Source organism: Toxotes jaculatrix, chromosome 24 (assembly GCF_017976425.1).
Source record: "Toxotes jaculatrix isolate fToxJac2 chromosome 24, fToxJac2.pri, whole genome shotgun sequence".
NCBI lineage: Eukaryota > Metazoa > Chordata > Actinopteri > Toxotidae > Toxotes > Toxotes jaculatrix.
Window position 1 is genome coordinate 3,774,160 of NC_054417.1, and position 17,489 is coordinate 3,791,648.

Below are 17,489 nucleotides of genomic sequence, written 5' to 3' on the forward strand. Positions count from 1 at the left end.
CGCACCTGACATAAAATTCTGCCCTGCTATTGGCTGAGCCCTCTCCTCCTCGGTCACATGGGTTTGATTAGCGCATGGGCAACAGGTACGACTCACTCTCTTACTTGCTCTGGATTGGACAACGTTGATTCGAAGAGTGGTAGGAGGAGCCTGCGCTTAAAGCCGCACTGAGGCTGATTTCACAAAGCAGCAGTAGCAATATATGCAAATAGGTTTACAAAACTAAGACAAAACAGGTGATTGTAGGAGTTTCACAATAACCGGAAATGAACACCTGTTCCCTATCACCCCCTGTATTGTACTCTTCACTCCACTCCATGGTTCAAATTCCTTCCCTCCCCACGCACCTCGCACGGGACCGAGTCAGCCGAGCTGCAGGGAGAAGTTTGTCCAGCAGATGACAGCGTTTCACTTTGGATTTCCTGAGGTGGAGGACGCACACTGACGAAAGCACAAATTCACTGTTGTAACTTTTTTATTCCGATTAAATTCATAGGATTTCAGCTGCTGTGTTTGAGCTGGTACATTAACCCATGAAAAAAAAAGCTGCAAATACAGTAAACCAGCTGTGTGTGCGCAGTCAGCTCAACGTCCAACTTCACCACACACTCATCCATACTGCTGTAAAATAATAAATAATTACAGGTGGTGCAGGAAGCCACAGTAAACTGAAGGGCTTCCACACTGGTCAGTGATCCATGACTTGTATCTTCCGCACACTCACACACTCTCACATGCGCACCGGATGATCAGGCAGTCATGCCGTGCTGAGCCATGGTGAGTTCAGCATTACTCCAAAAGTGGGTTAACAGCTGCCTGCATCCACTCTCCAAATGCTTTCAGCTCTCTCTCTCTCTTTCACACACAGACACACGTGCACAGCCACCTATCCGTGCACAGACAATTGGCCTGGTTTGTCAAGTGGAAGACATGTCACACAGGGCACAAAGCACAGAGCTCCGAGTAACAAGGCCCTGTGGGACATGGATGGGGTAGGGTATACCTGTCAGACTGAGTAATGCTCTTCACCAATAATTCTGTATGTGTGTGTGTGTGTGTGTGTAGGCAGGGGAAGAGACAAAACATCTGTGCATGTATATGCACACTGGCGGTGTGATCTGCTCTCACTGCAGCAAATGTCTCCACTGACCCTCCCACATCGCAGCCTTTTGTTCAGGGAGCTTATTTTGCCGTGACACTGTAATGAAGTGAAAATGATTTCATTTGGGGGGCAAGTGCCAACGCTTAGGACCCCCCCCACACACACACACACACACCTTTTCCACAGACACACACTCGCACACCATATGGCAACATGTCGGCTCCGATGAAAACATCTGGCGGGTCCTATGTTCACAGATGATTTGAATGCAGCCTCATGTTGGAGCCACGATGGCAGAGACAAAAGATGGCTGTGGGGAACATCATGCTTTCTGTGACTCAGGACAGGATCAAATTCAAACATCACACCTCATATATAAAGGTATGGGAAGAAACTCTGTGACACAAGTTAATAAATATCTTTTTATAATCCTTGTATGAGATTTAGACACAAGATACTTAAGAACATAACATCAAAAAACATTATGATTATTCTGTTTGAGTTTTCTTGACCTTGAGGCACATTCCTGTTGGTGTTATGAGTCACAGTACTTTACATTTTGAAACCTTTCAGGAACATAAGGACATTCAAACCCTGAGGCCGCTGATACATAATCTGGCCAGTACCTGCAGCCCATACCAAACACACTGTGACCAAATTCTCCTCATTCAAGATGAGCATACTGAGGCTGATTAACACTGCCTGGCTATATTTCACGATTCCCCCTCTTGTATCTTTGGTAGTGCTTTTCTCTGCTGCTGTTGCTTTGATCACAGCAAAATAAGTAAAAGGCTACGCTATGGGCACGACGCTCTGAGGCAGAGGAGGAAAAAAAAAGAGAAAAGGATTGTTTATCAGCCTGGAAGCACACTGCAAGAAAGGGGATCCTGTTTTCTCAGGGACATTAAATGTGACAGTTTAACTGAGCAAACTTGCCTGTAGTTTTCAGTGGACTAATTCCCACTGAAAAAACATGAAGCAGACACATGCAGCTGTGTCACTGCATTTTCAACTGTGTTCAAGAAACAACCTGACAGTTTAAAATGTTCACACTGCTGCATGTGTTCAGCACAGTTCACAGTATAAAACAATACTGTTAAAGTTCAACTCCAAAACAAAATTTTGCATTGTCATTAAAACAACAAATCCGTTCCCTGTGATCTGTGCCAGCTCTTTGTGTGACTGCAGCCAAAGGTGCACTAAGGTCAAACAACAATGGGGACGTGGAGGTTTTTAAAGTGTTTCTCAATGCATTGACTCCCCTGATGTAGTCTTATTCTAAAATGAGGCCGGGCCGATTCAGTCTCTGAGAGGAGTAAGGAGACGTATTGATTGTTGTTTCAAGGTTTTACCGGAGAGCGTAGAGTTATGGCGGTCGAGGCTGCGTCGGCTCCCTGCCAGGAAAAGGCATCCGGGCGTCATCAGCAATCTATGCTCCTGCTCCATAAACACACACAGACAGACACACACACACATACACACAAGACTGAGAAATCGCATTACCGTAAATGTGATTTTATTAATAATAACAGTATCTCTTTTAATGAACATTGCAGATACATAATAGAAAATAAATCAGAAACAGGAGAGACGTCGTCTCAAGAGTCGTGAAAGTGCCTGGAATAATTCTGTGCTATATATTGTCGTTGTTATTCATCATCATCACCATCATCATCTTTATCATCAAAGCCACAAAATGTTTAATTCATCATGAAACTAAAACGTGTATCGCCCCATTTAGAAAACGCAAACGTTTGTATTCACACAGCTTCCCAAAGCAGAAGCGCTGACGCCAAACTCCTACCAAAACCTAATCGATTCTACCTGTTAGCCTCCGCTCAGGAGTTAGTGTTTCCACTCTGAGAGGCCTTGTGAATAAAGACCACTGGTTTTATGAATATGGCTCGATTGTCTTCATCCTAATCACGTTATTGTCTTGAATATATTTACACAATGCCATATCAAAGAGCACAACACACTCCTCTGTTCAGAAATGATGCTCTTGACCGTAATCCACATCTTATTTTTCATAGGGGGCAAAGGTCTGATTGAGGTGGACGGAAACAGGCCTGGCTATAATCTATTGGGTCATTGGAAAGATCTTGAGTAAGGAGAACTGCCAGCTTACAGCAAACACTTTTGAAACTTTAATAAACATTTAAAAAACCCAGGCCTGTTGTGAAATATTCTGTAAAAGTCAAATCAAAAAGCAACAAGTGGAGATTGAAAGAATCTAATGGGTAAAAAAAACACAAATTCTCATTATTGTTCATCCCTTTGCATATTTTATGGCACTGAATGAAACATCTACGTTATGAGATGTGTTACGTGTTTTAGTATGAGGTTAGTTTTTGGAAAAACAAATGATATGGCACAGCTGCAAGGAGAAGTAAGTACACAGGCCGCCTTCACAGGTCTGAGTGGATCTATGAGAATAGCTCTTGTTTCGTATGATATGAAATCGTACCGATCACATGGAAGCTTCACTGAGAGGAGAGAAAAGAAAAGGTTCTGTGAGTGAGAATGGTTCACTGTAGCTTGCTTTGGTCTAACTTGCTTTAAGTAGCATTTCTATTGTATAGTTACATTTACTCCAGGGTTTAATTTGCATTTTTAAATACATTCTTGTCACTCTTAAGCATTAATTACATCTTATTTGGAAGGGTTTCATTCTAAAAGGCTATTGGTTTTTGACGAGAATCCACCCTGTGATGATTATTGGTCAGTAGGTCAAAAACATAATTGATTATATCCTCTAAAAGGTTACTTTTCATATTGATAACTAAACATTAAGAACATTTAACAACTTTATCATAAAGTCAGCAGCTGCCAGCAGGTATTTCAGGATGTTTTCAGACTTGGAAGGAGAATCTTCATTGTTTTGTTCTTTATATTCCTATGTCCCTTCACCACAGCAGAGCCGAGCAACCAGAGCCGACTCCAAGGCGTTCAGAACCGGCATGCGAAAGCCCTATTTTATTTATCTGAGAGTGAGCGTCAGCAGACAAATCATTTCAGTTGACAAAGGGGATGGAAAACAAATAACAGAGCTGTCATTTAAGAGGAAGTGAATAACAGAGATAACGTGTAGCCCTGGACAGCCTCGTTTGGTCCTGCAGAGGAAACCTGGGGACACCGGGTGTCGTGGCTTTCCTCTCCTCCATCTGCACTGACATCATTGATAATGTAGCTCCGTCCTTGTTAAATCAACAAAGAATCGCTGCAATGACTGTAAAATCAATGAACATAAACAGCCTGCTGAGCTGCCGTCCACTGTATGTTGGAAATGTCGAAACGCCTCTTTTTTTATGATGAAAACACAAACAAACTTTTTTTTTTCCCTCTCGCAATATAAGGGTAAGACATTTAGTGAACGACCTATCGATTTTCGTGAGCTATGCGGTTCCATGTAACAAAACACTCTTCTTTTATTATGTTTCCTCAGTCCCTTCTATCTGAATCGTTGTAGGTATAACTTCTCTAAGCAAATATCCCTCAGTTACAAAAATAGACTTTTCTTTTTTCATAAAATAATACACATAATTAACTTTCAGTGATATAATCATCTGTTAAGGTAAATAGCTAGGTTGTTTTTTTGTATTTTTTTTTTTAAAGTAAATGTTATTGTGAGAGAAACAGAGAGAGATGTGAAGCCTAGCACCATATTCTTCATGTCCCCCCTTCATGGTTATGACTTTTCCGAAACCATTCCATTACAATCCATTTGGGAAACTGATCTTTTCTCCCGCTCCCTGGACTCCATATTTTGCATATTCTGGTTGAGTCCAGATTCTCAACCCTTACAGCAGCCAGTGGAGCCGAAAAACTCCAGAAATCAAAAACCAGATCGTTCTCATCTCACGAAGGCTGCGACTTTTACCCCTCCCCTCCCCCAAAAAACCTAAAAGCTTTATAAACTACACCAGCCAACAAATTAAGATAAAGGTAACAACGGTTGAACCAACACATCTCACAGGCCATTGCTTCACTTTTGTACAAACTGAAACCAAAGAAATAAAAAAGAGTCCCAACTCATGATAAAACATAAAGAAGAAACAAGTTCCAAACACTGATGCTACAAAGAATTAGAAAAACGTATGTACAGGACCCTGTATTCCTTGACTCTCTGGGTAAATTATCATAGGTGTTGGCTTGTGTTACATGAGTGTTTATACAGGCATACAAAAAAGTTCCCCTTGCTTCTTTTTTTGTTCTTCAGTCTCAATAAAAGCTCTTATTAGACCAAAACAAAACAAAAAAAAAGAATCTGTCACCACCTCCATCACCAAATTGTCCAGTGCGTCGCACACCCTGTGCCCCCCCCCCCCCCCCCCCCCCCCCGTCCCCCGTCCCCTCCTCCGTCCCCCCCTCCCCTGTTGTTTCCTGGTGCAAATTCAACAGCAGCAAGTAGCTTAGTGCCATTCAGGTTCATCTGGCTCCGGTGCGTTCAGAGTCCAAGTGCCAGTGGTGAGTCCCTCTCGTGACGGACATCATGTAGATCCCCGGTCTACCCCGCCCAGCACCGTCTCTGTCACCAGATGACGCTGGATATACTGGTCTCTCTGGGCAGTAGAGGCAGCATAGCGTTGTTGCCGTGAGCCTCCTCCAGACTCTGCTGGCGCGGCGACTTGGACTGCGGCCGTTGTCCGTTGATGAGCGTCATGGGGATGTTGCAGTAGGTGTGCTGGTTTCCTAGAGAGGAGAGCGGTGGGAGTGTGCCGCCGGGCGGCAGGTCGTAGTCGTAGCTACGGTAATAGTGTTTCTGCCTCATCTGAGTGTGGCATGAGTTGTGGAAGGTCGAGCGCAAGTCCGGGTGTGCCGTCGCCATGGCGGTGGAGGTGGCTGCTGCCATGGAGATGGCTGAGACGGTCTGGAGCTCGCCGAAGGGGCCCTGCTCGCTGACATCCAGCACCTGCTCGTGGGAGATGCTCAGGGGCTCCATGCGCTTGAAGGGCATCTCGTAGAGCAGCTGCTTCCAGAACTTGGAGTTGAGCTTGTTGCTGGACGGCCCGCGCCACTTGATGACCGTCAGCATCTTGATGGTGTGTTTGAGGGCCTCCACCTCCTGGTAGTTCATGATGCCGCGCAGCTCGGCGCACTCGATCAGGATAACCTTAATCTCGCCGGTCACCAACATGTTGCGCAGCCGCGTCTCCAGCTCAAAGATGCTCCACCCCCTCCGCACCACATAGCTGGGCGTCATGACAATGATGAGGCGCTTGCTCTGGTCCACACAGCGAGCTACATCCTCGATGTAGGCTGGACAGAGACAGACACACAGAGAACTCAGTGTAAACATCAGTGAAAAGCATATTTTCTGTTTGCATGACTTAATCCTACTTGCTTGTATTTTGTATTTAATTTAGATGACTTTAATTGTACATGAGACTACACAGAGCTACTGGGTGATGGAAATATGATGAAACATATCACACAGGCTATTTGAAGAACTCTCTTGGCTTCATAGCGATTGCTTACCAAACTACTCATCAAAGTTTGAAACAACCAAATTCAATTAATTTTAGACGGAAAAAAAGTGTTTTTTTTTTTTAAAAAGACTGAAATTGTTTAAATTAAACATCTGATGAATTCTAAAATCTACACTAACGCTAATTCATTCAGAGATATGGGGCGAGGATACAAATACATAAAACAGGATGTGATTAGATATTCCAACTTAAAAAAACATCTACAGCCTCTGCAGCACTTGATAAAAAGATGTACTTGTACAGAATTATAAACAAAAACAACGGGAAGGGGAGCACTTGGTTCCACTATAAGAGGACAGTAAACATAAAACACTCAAAGCCAAGCATGATACCTGTGTCAACTTACATTTGCATCTATCACCTGAAGGTAAAACAAGTGTGGGGTTACAGTAAATACAGTATTGTGTGCACGTCCCTAATGAGTAGCCCAGCTGCTTGGGTAATAATGAATGTGATTAAGTCTTTCCCCAGGCCTGTCCGGGGTGTCAGGAGGAGGAGGAGGGAAAAGTGTGTGTGTGAGTGTGTGTGTGCAGCTAATGTCTGCTTTTAGCCTTTCTTGGCGGAGACAAAGACAGAGTGGCTCCTCGACAGCAGGCAGACAGGATTAACTGGACTTCGCTTCTCAATCAAAGCTTATGACCCTCTTGTGTTTGTGTGTGAGGAGAAATTGTGTTTCAAGAGAATGTGTGTTTGTGTGAGTGAGTGAATATCCTCGTGTTTCTGCTGATCTTTAAGCAAACAAATGCCACGTCTCCTCTCCGTCCTCCTCTCCATATCTCTGAGGATGAACTCCTCCTTTCATGTGATGCTCAGCCTGAGGCTTCACGATGAGAGAGACCTGATTAGAGTAAGCTTGGATTTGAAGTCGCCCTTTACTTCAACATGACAAGTCAATCTCTTTGCTGTTTGGTAATTGGTCCTCATGCGGTAATTCGCCGTAACGCGTCCCTGGAGCTAAAACTCCCCTCTAGGGTTCGAGCCTGTTCGGTTTACGTTAAACCAATCAGGCGAAAACAACTTTTTCTTTTATCTTATCATGAATAAAACAAACGAGAGTGAATAAATGGATACTATATAATTAGCTAATGAGTCGTAGTTTATTTTATGTTTTGAATTGATTAAACTGAAAGTAAATCTGCCCTCTCAGGGTGCTGTCTGCTAACGCTTTTATAGCTTTCAAGATTAAATTCCTCCTTTCAGAGACCTCACAAGCTTTACAATCAAAGGCTCGCAAGTGTAATAATTGATTCCCATCTACATAAAAACAAAATCAATGCTAAATTCCATGGGGCAGAATATTACTGTTGCCCTGCTCTCTATAGTTTTGTCTCAGATTTTTTATATGGCAAAGCCCATTAAGACATGTCGAACCGCCAGAAATTTCAACCTACTACAAGAAAAAATGTAAGCAGAGTTATACAGTATTATTTTGGAATTTAATTTTATACTGAAGATACTTGGGGTGTAAATACAAAAACATAAGCATATAAACATTTGAACTGCTCCCTATGCAGAGCAGCTAGAATGGCTTCTTATGTCAGCCAATGAAAAGCCTCCTTTTATCTCCTGGTTTGTAATGAGGCTGGAATTTGCCTGCGAGGAAATCCTGACTTCCAGCTACCACGCAGCAGAAATCTGCTCAAATTTAGTTGCTGGCACCATCAGTGGCCACAGTTTGTTCCCATAAAGCAACAGCTGCACTTCAGCGCAGATGAGAGCTGTGACATTTTGGTTACAGCTCTACTGGGCCACAATTTCACCGAATAAAAGATCATCATGAAACTCACAGGGTTTCCCCCCTTAAGTCACAACTTGTGTCTCTCTTGTTCTGATTACGTCTTCATATGATTGTGGTTGGTTGTATTTTCATATGATATCTCTGCTTCTACATTTCATCTGCCTTTACTGTCACTGAATACACAAGAAAAAAATCATGCTAGGTCTAAAGTCGTCAAAGTACTTGATGCCTGTTTAGTGGGACAACATGTAGCTGGAAATTACACCAAGTTTAGACACAGCAAAACATTCGTAATGTATTTCTGGACTGTATTTCTGTGGCAGTGAACCCCACTCATCTAATTTCATGAGAACATCAAAAAAGTCACGAGTATTTAAAACAGTTACATATGAAAAAAAAATGAAGAACTTAAGGAAAAACTTTTCTATAAGTCATGTTTCATAAAAACTGTATAAGTTGTAGCTAATGGCTTTTTTAAAAACTGATTTATTAATGCGTGAGAGATCAGTAAATACTGCTCGGTAATAACATAAAAACACCACGTATTAATGACTCATTACCGATCTCTGAAGCATAAATTAAGACATTATTAACTGCTGATAATGCCATTAGTAACAACCTATAAACCCTGATGACTTATTCTAAAGTGTTTCCAAAATGACTCTCTATATTTCTGACTTGTTCAGAGAGCCTGTGTCAGTGTGTGTTGACGCGAGCGTTAAAAATCTGGGGAAGAAGTACCTCTAAGTAGTCTGGTGTCATCCTGGAAATGATCATTGGTGAAACCTAAACATAGATATTTACATTGAAAGTATGATCAAAAAGATTTGCAGGAAAGCATTTTTAAAAAAAATACAGTTCTGTCAATGTGGGGACATGGCTCTGGCATAAACTGTGCTTCTCCACTGGTGTTCCACTGGCGATTGTAAAACGGTAATCGCGCTGACCAGTTTATTCCAGTTTAATATGGGACATGTAGCATAAAAAAGACAAGGAAAAGGCTTTTATCTTGTTGTAAGGAGTTCAGCCAAGCTGTGTACCGTTCCTGTTAATAAATCCCGAATGTACACTAGATATATAAGAAATCTATCATTGTGGAGAGATGCTTAACATGTTGAAAATAATCCAGGATACTGTGGAACAACACGTTACTTATCAGCAGCTCAGGAGAGGGATTGTTGACACGTGCTGAAACCCCAAATGGCCAAACTGTGTTTATCTATAGCTGTGGATTATGCTTTATTATATCGACTGTTGAGATGCTAATACATTCCCAATGGGAACCAAATGTTTAAACATAGACACAATAAGCCAGCGAGCTGCGCCACTGGGCCGGAATAGCTGCAGACACACTTTAGATTCCTCTCAATCCTTGCATTTTTATGCCATTTTTCCCATATTACAACAGTCCCCCCGCATCGAGCACATAATCACAGCAAGGGATTCAGTTTAGAGAAACTTGGCACAATGCCACCGAAGAGGAACATAATTAGTAATGGCGGTATGTGCGGGAAGACAGGCAGATGCAAGTATTCAAATGGAGGCTAATAACATAATGATATTATCAAACTCATCTGTGTGATGAGTTAATCAAAGATAAGCACGGGGCATGGTGAGAGGCTCCATTAGAAATATACTGTAGCAAAACATGCATTAATATCCATGCATAAAGAGCTTTCTGATTGTACAGCTGACATCATTACACAGCAGCATGCAGAGGTACAGTTTGTATGGAGCTGGATCAGGAACATGGGCTGTAATAATAGGGCTGGTTCTTTCCGCTAATTATGCTGCATATGTATTACAGGTTATTAAGCCTCCCACAGGCTTTACATAGTGTAGATGATACAGTTCAAATACTTGAGCACATAAAGAACTAAATAGTAAGTCGAGACCTTTTACCACAGACCTCCAGTGAGTATTTTTTCAGGTGCAATGTAAAGGTTTTTTTTTTGTTTGTTTGTTGTTGGTTTTTTTTTTTAATTCACTTCCACAAAGGAAGCTGGAGCAGGTCAGACTAGAGGAGACTGACCTTAGCAGTTGTTATAGATTAGTTGCTCAATATTTTGTAAATCTGAGAGCAAGTTAAAGTGAATTTATAAACTACTGTGGTCGGAGAAGTATTCAGAGAGTCTTACAATGTACTTTTCTTTAGTAAAAGTACAGTAGGTAAACTAGTATTATCTGCATAATTTACTAAAATGACAAAAGTAAAACCACTCATCCAAGAATTATGGCAGCTATATGACATTATTGGCTTTTTATCACTGATGTATTAAGCTCAGGGAGCCTTTAAATATTGCATCTAGTAGAAGCGGAACATTCTGCAGCGCTCACTTTCTTTACTTCTGGGGAATTTAATCCATAACAATGTGCCATATTTATGAGAAGATGAATCCTAACCTGGAAGGTAACTTCTGACCATAACTGTCAAATAACGGTATGTAAATAAAACAAAAGAAGAGAATTTCTCGCTAAAATGTATAAAGTAGCATAAAATGGAGACTTTAAAATTAATTTATGTACAATACATGAGTACATGTAACTGTACTTGGTTACTTTCCACCACTGTAAAATTCGAGAGTAAACTATTATGCAATCAGTTCCTTTCTTCCTGAATGCTAAAAACACTGAGACAGTCCAAAGACCCAGAAAGGTTCTGATTGTGACGGTTCTTTGGACAGTAGGTTTCCTGGAAGTCAAAACATTTTGTGTACGTACTTTAAGTAGAACTACCCACAAAGCCACATTTTTTTATGTAAGCTACTCTACAATCCTTCCACACACACCCTGGCAAAAATACCAACAAAGCAAAAAAAGAAAAAGCATCACTAAGTGCATATCTTATTTCTGACTAGCACGAAAAGATGAGTGGGGCCTGAGTGGCGGCATTCATGTTCAAATTAACTACCGAAATAAAACAAGTATTTCAAAATGTTTGACATTGTTTTTCTCTTTCTTTTCCTATTTTCTCCTCAAAAATTTAAAAAACACCTAAATGTCCCTTTTCAGCTTACTGATCCACTTCAGCTCAGCCGGTGGTTAGAGCAAGCTGATTAAATTCAAACAGTGATGGTCTTACGGGTCTAGTTATGCCACAACACAAATGCAGAACAGAAAACAACAAACAAGGCATATCACCACTGCACTGACAACACGAGCAACACCAAGTGACAAAACATTCGACACAACTTGACATCGCCGTGAGAGAGAGAGCTTACTTCCTGTGGGGATCAAGTCCCTGTCTGGAATGAAGAGTTTATACCCATAATGCTTCTCCAACACGTCAGGGAGGATCTCCAGGGCAAAGCGCTCCTCCTCTCGGGTCTCCTGGCTCCACTGGTCTGGGTCCACTTTGGTGTAGGACAGGTAAGCATCATAGTCCTTGTTATCTGTGGGCAGAGGGGGAGGGAGACAGACACTGAGATTGTTGAAAGGTCACAGCTCCAGACAATCCGGTGAGGTTTGTTAGCAGAGTCTTTATTGTCCTCATCCTTCAAATAGACCTTTTCATTTAGTTTTATAATCCCTGCTATCAAGCAGGTGTACAGAGAGAAAATAAAGCAAACTGAATAAAACCAAGTCTGCTCTCCTTGATTACTTTCATCACTTCATGTTTGGGCATTAAAAAGCTCCCAAAACCACTTTGCTTCAATTAAATGTGTGTATGTTTTATGATTTGAACATAATGTTTCCTGCTTCGGTCAGCAAACTTATGCACCGCCATACCCCAGATGCTCACAATCTATTTTCATACTGGTGTACAGAGAGCTATTCATCCACTGGGAGACTTCATTGAGACGGGACGCCTCCATTACACTGACCTCTGGGCACCTCTGCCCATCTGAGCGCTTTTCATTACTGCTCCGTCCCCACTGACGAATAACGTTACCTCGATAGCTGCTGTGCCCACTGCAGGCAAAACAAATTAGACTGCGGCCTGAGCTAAATGCCCAACACTGCCTGCTAGGGCCAGTGCATGGCGTGGCTCCATCACCCACATGAAAGCCCTGACTGATGACGGATTAGAAAGGACTGAGTGGAGAGACGGAAAGGGAGAAGCGAGGGAAGACTTTAATGTTTCTCCTCAAGCTGGAGCACTTCAGTACAATGAGGCAGGAGGGTGGGAACGGAGGACATGGAAGTGAGATCTCCCAGAGCCTCTGACTACTACAGGACGGAGACACTGCAGTAACAACTCTACTCCAAAGCTGAACAGACTAACTAACCCACATCAGCAGTTAGAGTGATTTGGTTTTTGACCTAGACATTGATGCCACATTTTACTGTGGACCTGCTCCTCCTATTTCAGTCCCAGCTACAGAATACACTGACACTCTAGACAACTACAAGTGCAGAGCCCTGACCTTAGCTCCATCCAACTCCTCTGGAATGAACTGGAGCACCAGCTGTGAGCCGGCTCTTATCACCCAACATCAGAGGCTGAGCTCACTCACGCCCCTGTGACTAAATGGTAGCAAATCCCTGGAGCCAGGTACCAAAAATCGTGAGCAACACTGAGGACAGCCTTCCAAGAAGCGTAGAGAATGTTACAGCGGCAAATTAATACTCACTACAATCTACAATCACATACGGGTGTAACGTTTAGCGCAGTTTTCACTGACTGACCTTTTAGAATCATAAAAATTAAAATGAGACAGAGCGTGTGTCATATTTTCAGGTCATATTTATCAGAAATGAAAACATCAGATTCTATGTGTTACTTTGTTCACTAAAACTCTCATATCTGTGTCACAAAAAGAGGGAAAAATCAAAACTAGGACACTCTCAGCTGCAGAGTGAACACAGCCTTTGAGGTAAACTCATTAGAGACATGAGCAGGGTTTCAATGTATGAGTTCCTGTCTTCATTACGACTCTGGTCCCTCTGCTTTATAGTGGCCACCTGCAGTGCAGGGGCCGTGAGGTGACGGTTAAGCTGTCCAGACTACTGGAAAAGATGGGAGCTGAGGATGAGAAAGTCGGGTAGAGAAGCAGATGTGTTGAAGAGGCGTGATTTTGGGAACAATTCTCAGTACAGCATCCCATGTTTGTAGCTTTTAATATCTTCTCCATTTTACACTACTGCCTCTCTGTGGGCTATGAGACTGTCAACAAGATTCACTCACTTCCCAGTGGGTAATCTTGATATTTGGTAAGTGCTCACCACTCTTACATGACACCATGTAATTAATCTCTGTTTTTATAACATGCAATTCATTTTACAACATCAGGGACATGAAAAAATAATTGAAATGTAACCTCATAATCACTCAGTATAACTAACTCTGAGGCTTATATTCTACTTCATGGTGACATAAATCTCCCTCTCTGTTTTTCTCTGCTAGCTTTTCAACAAAAAGCTGCGCAGGCAGATCAAGGGTTGTTTCAGTGGAGCTGATTCACTCATCTGTAGTGAGGAAGGGAGAGGAGGCAGAGGGTGAATCTTGAAGGTGGAATGACCCTCTTCTTGCATCTTGAGGAGTGACTAGTGAGGTGTATCTGAGGGTGCAGCACACCTCCGAAACCACATCTGACATCTCGCACTCCTCTGTCCCACATGCCGAATGCAAAGGATCGGCTTGACTGGAGCTTGCTGCACGCGGAGGGGGGGAAGGTAATATATGCATATGTGCATAGAGAGCCCACAGTTAGATTGTGAACTCTTGAACTCATGGTGGAGAGTGCCAAGAGAGTTGGAGGCGTAATCTCTGGGATATCTCTGGGCTCCATTACATTTAATGTAGAGTAGATTTGAACGTAACACACATACTTAACTCTGGAGCTAAAAAAAGCACATGGGGTGGACTGCTAATGAGCAGCTGAGCACTTTTTTTTTTTTTAAACATACCATTTTGTTTTCCATAATTTAATTTACCCAGACGAAAGGTTTGCATCAGACAGTGGAAAGTAGGCTGTCTTTGAGATGCAGTAATTGAATTTTGTTTAATAATTTAGTTTGGTCCTTGGTGATGTGCTTGCATACAGTGCGATTTTCCGGGCTCTGTGTTCATCATATATACACACAGTTACTAGTTAGTTAGATACACATAGGCCTTGTTTACCCATACTGATATAAACGGAGCACACTAAATATTAGAAACACCTCTGAGGAAAACACACCACAATTCAACAAGGCCTCAAAGTGCCAGCTGCAGTTTACCTCTGCATCTTACACGTGCCAGTGAAACGGGATGCATTACAGCTACCGTGTGTGTGCGAGATGTGAAAATCATTAACGCGCAGTATCGCCAAACTATGCTGAACACAGACGGAGCCTCATAATTCCACGCCACGCTGACAACACTGACATTCGTATTTATGGCAGAGTGCTGATGAGTCCCCACCTCCTTGACAAGCTTGCTTGGCTGTTGTCATCATGAAGCCTATTATTGATTCCACCGACACCCACACAATGTGACAACTGAGTGGTCTTTAACTAAATTGCGCCGCTGACAAACAGCTGACAGTCCATGCTATTGTTACGTAAAGCTTGCAATTTTACATGTGGCAGAGGAGCGAGGCAGGCGTTCAATTAGTTCTTTGAGTGGCCACAACGAAGCATGAGCCCTTTCTTGGCAGAGTTACGCTGGAGAAAAAAAAACATCTCTGTGCATCCGAGACACTGGCTTAAGGGCTTTATTGATGAAAAATGAGTCTGTGTGCAACTATAACTTATACGCAGCTACTTCTTCCTGTCAGTGCAGCGGTTACCATAGAGATGGGATCTCGGTTAATCACCTCCTGCCATTGCTTAGCGACTGTTTTGTCTCCACACGACTGGCAACCATTTCCAGTGTGGTTCCTTTTTAGTGCCCTATCCTTTGCCATTCAAATCTATATGCTGTTGATATTCTACCGTACACTGTCATCGGAACTCAGAGATGAGTTGAGGAGCAGGTGCGAGTGCATGCGCACTTGAGAAAGTGTTCGTGCCAGAGGTGGCAGTGAAGTGCTCTAATCGACTGTGGCGTGGAGGAAAGTATCAGGGGTCTCCTGAGAGCTCTGGAGGCAGCGTGCTGTGTCTTATTGAACCTGATCCCCTTTATACTGGAGAACAAATTGAAAATCTGTTTCTCTCTCCAAGCACTCACTCGGGTGGCACAATTAAAGGAGACAATTGCTGTTTGGCATTAAGTTCAAGGCCCGACATTTTTTTCTTCTCCTTTTCAACACAACTGCCTCTGGGCCATCCATTACGGCAAAGCTCCGCTTTCCCGGGCCGGAAGCCCTACACAGCCAGAGGTAATGACTTTCATTGAAATGTCTGATGTAGCAGCCATCACAGTTAGGCAGAGCTGGGAGTGTATGAGGAGAGGTAGGTACGGAATACTTTTTAGCTTTTAACGCTCATAACTCTTTCGCTGTCTTTCTTTCCACTACGTACAGTCCCTCAGCCTCTCTGAACTAATCTCATTCCCCCTGAATTCATTGCAGCGCTGCTACTTGAGAGACTCATTACTGGGGAATCAAATTAAAACTTGCTCCTTGTCTTGTCAAGCCAAGACTCATCCACGGGGCCCAATCAGAGGACTTTTTTTCTCTTACTATTGCTGATGGGGCCTCAGAGTCAATGTTTTTGTCTGGTACAGGGACTATGTTTTGATTCACTTTATCGAGAGAATTCAGCGGAATATGTTGTTCTTTTTCTATTTCGCTGGCTGATGTGCAGACACATAGGAAAGCATCAACAGCAGATGTGCAGAATCACAACCCTATCAAACCTAATTCTCTTCTCTCACTGAATGACCGATTTGCATTATATTTTAATGGTGGTGAGAGCTGGATGTCTCCACATAAAATTTTTGCAAAGGGCATGGTAACAAAATTGTGGACGTTAACTGTATTGACACTGGTCCTCAAATTTGTCCCCCTGACAACACTGTTTAGATGAACTCATCATCAGCCATTTCTACACAGGAACAAATGCTCTAAATGTCTAACTGAAATCTGACTTTGTATTGACAAACTGTACAAACTGTCTCTACTGTTTGTTCTATTTTAATTGCTTTATTGTTTTAATACATGTACTCTGAGCTCCCTGGAAAGCAGGGCTGATACTGAGTTGCTTATCTTAGTGAAGTAAATTAAACTGAATGAACACAGACCCTTGTGTTTGTGTTAACGCAGTGCTATTTCTGGTCCTAATGCATGCCTGCTGAACTAGGCTATGCTGCATCTGGTCTTCTGAGGCTATAGTCATGGGAAAAATTCGCTTTGTCTTTACCATAATGGATTTCCACGAGTAGGACTGAGGCCATTGCTGCATTATTTAGAGGAAATGCTATTGAACTCTATCACATGCTGCGCTGGAAATATGTAAGATAATAAAAGTTGTGTAAACAATTTTAATGACACTCAACACTACAAACATGCACTATGTTAAGATGAATGAGGTCTAGCCATCAATGCTTTGAAACAGGAGACAATGTGAGATAACTAACAGTTCCAAAGCATCAGTCTAAAAAAAAACAATCAATGCGACGCAGAAATTGTAAACAGATATGAAACTATTAACAACACGGCAGTGACATGTTCGACACCTGCAGAATACTGGAGGTTGACAAATACTCCTTACTAAAAAATGTTCACATGGTTTTGTCTACCTGCGTTTGGCTGCTATCCAACAGAATAATACACAACAACCAAATGTACCCGGAAAAACACAGCACATCACCAGGCACTGCGCTATTCAAAGTGCTTAAGTGATCAAGGCTGCATTTTTCTTTCAAATCTACACTCTGCATCTTTATCTGTCTGAGGCTCTGAAACACAGCGAGGGGGATCTGTTTGAAAACCCAAACTTCATTACCCAGAAGTCATGCATTGTGATGTCAGGGAACAGCACCCAGCATGAGCATTTTTTACAAGGCCGGCTTGTGATTAGTTTTTTGGGGGATGCAAATGTGACAAGAAAGGCAGCAGCATCAAAGATTGGTGACTTGTTTGCTGCTGTTCAGGAGACAGCTTACAGAATCTTTTGCATTAAATGTTTGATTTAGCTTTTTCAGTGGGTTGAGAAGATTCCCTGACACTGACAACAGAATTTATGAGTTAGAAACTATGGGAGGCTATTTTCTGTTGCAGACACTATGTCATTGAGGCTGATAAAACAGATGCGTACATAAAAACAGTGCCACATGCAGCTTTAGGATATGAAA

At 42.4% G+C, this 17,489-nt stretch overlaps 1 protein-coding gene across 1 annotated transcript in view; it reads right to left on the reverse strand.

The window, feature by feature from the left end:
• Positions 1–5,494: 5,494 nt before the first annotated feature.
• LOC121178090 (interleukin-1 receptor accessory protein-like 1) overlaps positions 5,495–17,489 on the reverse strand; it is a 201,905-nt gene continuing 189,910 nt past the window's right edge. The window contains exons 10-11 of the mRNA XM_041032601.1: positions 11,551–11,721; positions 5,495–6,361 (exon numbers count right to left, since the gene is read on the reverse strand). Of these exons, the coding sequence (XP_040888535.1) occupies positions 5,634–6,361; positions 11,551–11,721 (899 nt within the window). The 3' untranslated portion in view covers positions 5,495–5,633. The remainder of the gene's footprint in view (positions 6,362–11,550; positions 11,722–17,489) is intronic.